This window comes from Pipistrellus kuhlii, unplaced genomic scaffold (assembly GCF_014108245.1).
Source record: "Pipistrellus kuhlii isolate mPipKuh1 unplaced genomic scaffold, mPipKuh1.p scaffold_m20_p_9, whole genome shotgun sequence".
In the NCBI taxonomy this organism is placed as follows: domain Eukaryota; kingdom Metazoa; phylum Chordata; class Mammalia; order Chiroptera; family Vespertilionidae; genus Pipistrellus; species Pipistrellus kuhlii.
In genome coordinates this window covers 65,093,857-65,099,332 of record NW_023425595.1, presented here as the reverse complement: position 1 = coordinate 65,099,332, position 5,476 = coordinate 65,093,857, and the positions used below count along the sequence as shown (strand labels likewise).

Genomic DNA, 5,476 nt, shown 5'->3' with positions numbered 1-5,476 from the left:
AGAGCACGCAAGCACTGCTCCCCGATTGTTTTGTCAATCCGGGGACCTGCACTCTCCCTCTCCACTCCCGAACCTCCTCCCCGTTTCCAAGAGACCTATTCCTCCAGTGCAAGGTGAGTGACGGAGATGTGCAACGTCTGGCTTCCAGGCCGCTGTGCTCGGGGTGCCGCGCAGGGGAACCTCCTGGGGAGATGCTCCAGTCATTGGTTCGATATCGCGCTCGCTATAAGCCTCCCTAATAAAGGTGTACGGGGAGCCAGAACCGCCCCCAGAGCCGGCGCCCCACGCACCCGGCGCAGGGAGAACACTTTTTCCTAGAGGCCCGGGAAGCGGAAAAAAGAGATTTAACATAAATATATTTGCATACGCCCCTCCCCTTTGTCCCGCCCCTAGGTGGCGCGGGCGCGTCGCCGAACTCCAGCGCCAGGGGGCGGGGTGGGGGATGGGAAAGTCCTCCGAGAGCCGGGTTGGGCTCTCCGCGCGGTGATTGGCCGGCCCTGGCTCCGCCCCCAGCGCATGTCATTAGCATCTCATTAGTTGTCCGCGCTGGCTCCGGAGGAAGCCGCCGCCGCCAGTCTGAGGCAGGTGCCCGACATGGCGAGTGCTGTGCTGCCGAGCGGATCCCAGTGCGCGGCGGCGGCGGCGGCGGTGGCGGCGGCGCCTCCCGGGCTCCGGCTCCGGCTCCTGCTGTTGCTCCTCTCCGCCGCGGCGTGGATCCCCACAGGTAGGTGCGGGGCCAGGCCACTCGGCCCCCTACATCTCCTAAGGCACCCCAGCAGCGGTCGCCGAGGGGTGGTGGTGGTGGAAACGTTTCCATGACAACCGTCCCCCACTTCCTAAGCCCGGAGCGCTGCGAGCGTGGAGGGGAAACTCAGGGCTAAGATGGAAGGGGCTGAGGGGATCGGTCATTCCTTCTCCGTTGTCCAGCTGGGTGTGAATTAGAGTCCTGAGGGATGGCTGCACCCACATCGCCTCTCCGCGGCTTGGCGCGGCGTGGAGTGAGAACGGGGAGCCCGGGTGGGAGGGGGCCTGGAGGATTTGGAGGAAGGTGATGGATCCTAGGCACCACACCAACCGTCCAAACTCGCTGTTACCCCCGTAACTTGCATCCCTTGCCTCTCCCAGGCCACCCATTCACCGCCACCTCTCCCGCGGACCCCCGATTCTCCATCCCCAGACCCTCCAGGGAGACCCCGCGCCGCTTCACAGGACACCCCCAGACTTGCCTGATGGCTCTGCACTCCCCGCGCTCCGCCTCGTCCCCGAGCCGCGCGCCCCCTGCGCTCCCTCCAGCCTCCCCGCGCCCCCTCCGCCCCCTCCGGCCGCCGCTGCGGGTCTCCTCGGCCGGCTCCGGGAGGGAAAGTTCCCGGTCCGGCCCCGCGGGGGGCGTTCGCTGCCGCCGCCTCTGCGGTTGGCGCCGGGAGCCCGCGGTCGGCCTGCCCCACGGAGCGGGGACCCCAGATTTCAGCTGCCCGTCCGTCCTCCGAGCGGCCCGGGGCGGCGGAGGGCGCGTTCGCGGCCTTTGCGCCACCGGGCACCCTCCGGGCCTCGGGGCGCCCCCTGCGTGCGGAGCTGTCCGGGGGGGTTTGCCCGGGGGCGGCCCCGCACGCCCCGCGCTGCCCCCGGAGACGCCGAGCCCGGGCCGAGGGGCCGGAGGGGCCGGCGCTGCGCGGTGGCTGCCGGAGCGCCGGGCGGGCGCGCTGCGCGGACGGAAAGAAGAGGGCAGTGTGCGCTTCGGCTAACAAAAGGGAGCTCTTCCCCGGCCAGGATGCCGGCGGGGCTGCCCCCGGCCTCCCGTGCCCGTTCCCGCCACCGCCGAGCCCCGCTGCCGCCCGCTCCCCCGCGTCCCCGGCCTCCTGCGGCGGGCTGGGCGGGAGCCGGGACCGGGCGCGAGGCCGCGGGGGGCTGCGGGAACAGGGGGAGGTGCCGGCGGCAATGCTGCAGGGCTCGGCGCCCGCATGCAAAGCCCCTCCTTGCAGCCTCGGAGCTGCCGGACCCACGAGCAACAAGTGGCGGCGGACGGCGGGAGCTCAGCCCCCACCTGCAGAGCTCTGGCCCGGGCCGCGCAGCGCGGAGCCGCCGTGCGGCTCGGGAGCCGCTCCCGGGCCGCCGCGCTCCGCCGGGGCTGTGCCTTTTGTTTACCCGCCAGAGGACACACCGTTACGTAAACACCGCAGGAGACACGCTGAATGAAGCGGGGTGACGGGGTGCTGGCTTTGGGTTTGGGGGATGCCGGGCTGGCTGTCTCCCCCAGCACAGGCTTCTTGCGAGGGAGCTCTGTTCGGGGAACGCGGTGGGGACGCGGAGGGGTGGGAATCTGGCGAGCAGCTTCAGCTCCAGCGCCCAGGATTTTTTTTTTTTTTTTTTTTTTTTTTGCTTCCTTCCATGCCGTGGTCTGTCTCTCCGGATGTTGTTTATGTGTGTGTGTGTGTTTTTTTTGTGTGTGTGTGTTTTTTTTTACCCCCCTGTGAATTCTTAATGTATGAGTTAGGAGATAATTGGGTGCAGCCAATGCCAGGGTGGTGACAACTTCATCTGGGGTGATGCCTCTGGCTGGATGGGCTCAATAAAAGGCTCCTGGAAGGGGTTCTTCGCGCCGCTGCTGCATGGTGAAGGGCGCCGGTGCCGGTTAAACGTGAGCGCGAGCAGAGCTGGGTCGCTGGCGCAGAATAGAGGCAACAATAGACTGGTATTGGCTGCGAAAAGGGGGAGGGGATATTATTGCCTTTTGACAAAAAATGGGAGCCTAGCAATGCCGCTGGGCAGCAAGGCAGGATTGGAGGGCACCCCTCCATCCGGCCCGCTCCTGGAAGGCGGGCACCGAGCGGTAACAGGCACTGTATTTGCCACTCTCTCTGGTGAGAGAGAAGTTGCCTTCCGAGCGAGAGATGTGTGCTGACTTGGGAAGGAGCGGTCTGGAACTCGGCCGTGCATGTCAGAGCGGCAAGAAAATTCTGTTGCCAGTTTCCATGGAAGCAGCTTCTTGCTCCCGGTTCCCTCCCTGTTTGTATTTTGGTTATCAGATGGTGTTCGCTTGATTTGTGGTGAGGAGGTGGGTGGTTTTCAAACCCTTATTAAAAAATGCCTTTGTGTGTGTGCGTGGGGTCAGTTTGAGGAGGGGTCCTGGTCCTAGCCTGCCTGAGAAGATTTAATCCCGCCGCCCCACGGTCACTTGTCACTTTTCTCCCTTCGGCCTCTCATTTGAAGAAGCGTTCTCAGAGGTCTCCAGCCCCGCTGCCAGGATGAGAGAAACCTGTTGGAGCTGTCTTCTAACTTCATTGGCCTTATTGCCTTTACATCCTTGCTGGGATAGCGACCAGGGCCACTGTGCTCCTGGTTATGTCTTCCCCTGTAACCCAATCCATCCTCCTCTGGAGAACATCTCCCAGTCCTCCCGTGGTGTTGATGAAACGCAGCTAAAACGGGGTCTTCTGAGCTCATTCCAGTGTAAATCGTGCCTGTTGGGTTTTAGGTGCATGCTGTTGTTTCTGATCCCGAGCAGCATCCCAGAGGCTGGCTGCTGGGTGGGGCTCTGTGGCGGCGCTGGAAGCCCAGAGGCTGTGAGTTCTGCTGCCTGTGGCCTGTTGGGGCTTGAATACCAGGATGGGGACTGTGCAGAAGTGCCGCCCGCTATTGTTGCCTTTCCGTGCATCAAATTGAATAGCCACAGGAGGGACTCGCACTTGTCTGAGATAGCTTTGATAAAATATCCCTCATTAATGCCACTTTATATTTACAGTGTGTCACTGGAGACGCACAAGGCTTCATTTAGTGACTTGTGTGACGAGACAAGCTTGCATTATTTGCCTGGGACGTTTCGGAGGAACAAGAGGCCCATTGAGCCATCTTTAGAAATGAACAAATACGGAGAAAGGGGGGAATAAAAGAGGAGGCAGTTCTCCGGAACAAGAGCTTTATTCATATGGATGTTGTACATGCCTTATCCCGCTTTCTCCCGCGGGCCTCCTGGTGACGGGGAGTGGGGCCTGGGAGGAGCCAACAGGCAGGGCACTTGCCCATCCTCTCTCGCTTCCTGGCTTCCTATTCTTACCAGCGGGTTCTCAGCTCCCTGCCTGCTCAGCTCACTGCACCCCCGCTAACCCCTCAACAGGTGACAGCGTTCCTGGGTCTCACAGGGAGAGTTTGAAATCCTTCCCAGCTCTGAATTTCAACAGGAGAAAATGCTCGCTACCCGCCGAGGCTGAGGGTTGTTGGAGGACAGGAAAAGAGATGTTGAAGGGAAAGAGATGTCACTTTTCCGTGACGTGTGTCAGGAAGGTGGTTGGTAGGAAATGGCCGATTGGAAAGATGTCTTGCCATTATAATATCAGTCTGACTATTTATTTTCAAGGAAATGCTGTGAAAACCAAAACCCAAATTGGATGGTGCTCCTGAACTTTGCAGTGCCTTCTGCCCCCACTCACTACATGTTGGCCGCCTACATATGGGAATTCGTATTCCTTGGCTTATGTTGCTAATGATTCTCAGACTTTAAAAAATTGGTAATATTGCTGTGAGTGTAAACTGTCTTATTCCCTGGGTTTCTGTGTGTGCTAATCAGTCACTTAGAATTTACATTTTAAAAATGGTGTGTGTGTGTGTGTGTGTGTGTGTGTGTGTTTAATATTAGGCCCATTTTTACCTGAGTGACCTTCTTAAATTGGACCAAACTAACCGATGCTATGATTTGAACAGAAATTTACCAGCATATGAAGAAATTTCTAAAAAATAAATCCAAAGTATTCAAAGATGTATCTCCTTCTTGGGAAGAATAGTACTGACCATTATGCTGGGCTTTTTAAACTGAAATGCAGCACAGAAAGGAGAAATCACACAGCGACATCTGTTGCAGAATTGAAAATTTGCTGCTTTGAGTTGGAAGCAATTAGTTCCGTACAAGCACCTAATGGTATCAATTACTGCGTGTGTGTGTGTTTGCACGTGTGTGCCCGCGTGTGTGTACTCATACAAATATGTATATATACACACATATGTATTAGGTCTAGTAATAATTAATGTCGTTTTCTAATACTTTTTTTAATCAAATTTATTTAAACAATACAACAAAATTTAATCAACAATATAGTTGCCGTTGTTTTCTACTACTTGTGCCCAATGCTCAGGAAGCATTTTAATCCCTCTGTTGTAAAATTCTTGTGATTTTGATGCAAAAAATTCGGTCAATGCATTTTTGAGGCATTCTTCGTTATTAAATTTTTTTTCCAAGAAGAAAGTTTTGCAAAGAACGAAACAAATGGTAATCAGAAGGGGCAATATCAGGAGAATATGCAGGTTGAGGGAGAACTTCCCATTCCAACTGGCACAGTTTTTCAGCAGTGATTCTTGCAGTATGCGGTCGTGCGTTATCGTGGTGAAGAATTACGCCCTTCCGATTAATCAGCGCGGGTTCTTTTTCTCTTAAAGCTTGGGCTAACCTTTCCAATTGGGCACTATACACTGCACTTGTAATGGTTTG

General features: G+C 57.1%; 1 protein-coding gene across 7 annotated transcripts in view; it reads left to right on the top strand.

Annotated features, from left to right (window-relative positions):
• The first annotated feature begins 465 nt into the window (after positions 1–465).
• Positions 466–5,476, top strand: part of CADM1 (cell adhesion molecule 1) — a 340,237-nt gene continuing 335,226 nt past the window's right edge. For 6 of the 7 annotated variants that reach the window (XR_004986335.2, XM_036428395.2, XM_036428392.2 and 3 more), the window contains exon 1: positions 557–724. Coding sequence is in view for 6 of the 7 variants with exons in the window: in XM_036428395.2 (XP_036284288.1) it covers positions 595–724 (130 nt within the window). In the remaining variant the exon portion in view is untranslated. Of the gene's footprint in view, positions 725–5,476 lie in introns of all 7 variants that reach the window. The other variant, XM_036428396.2, reaches the window with a different exon arrangement.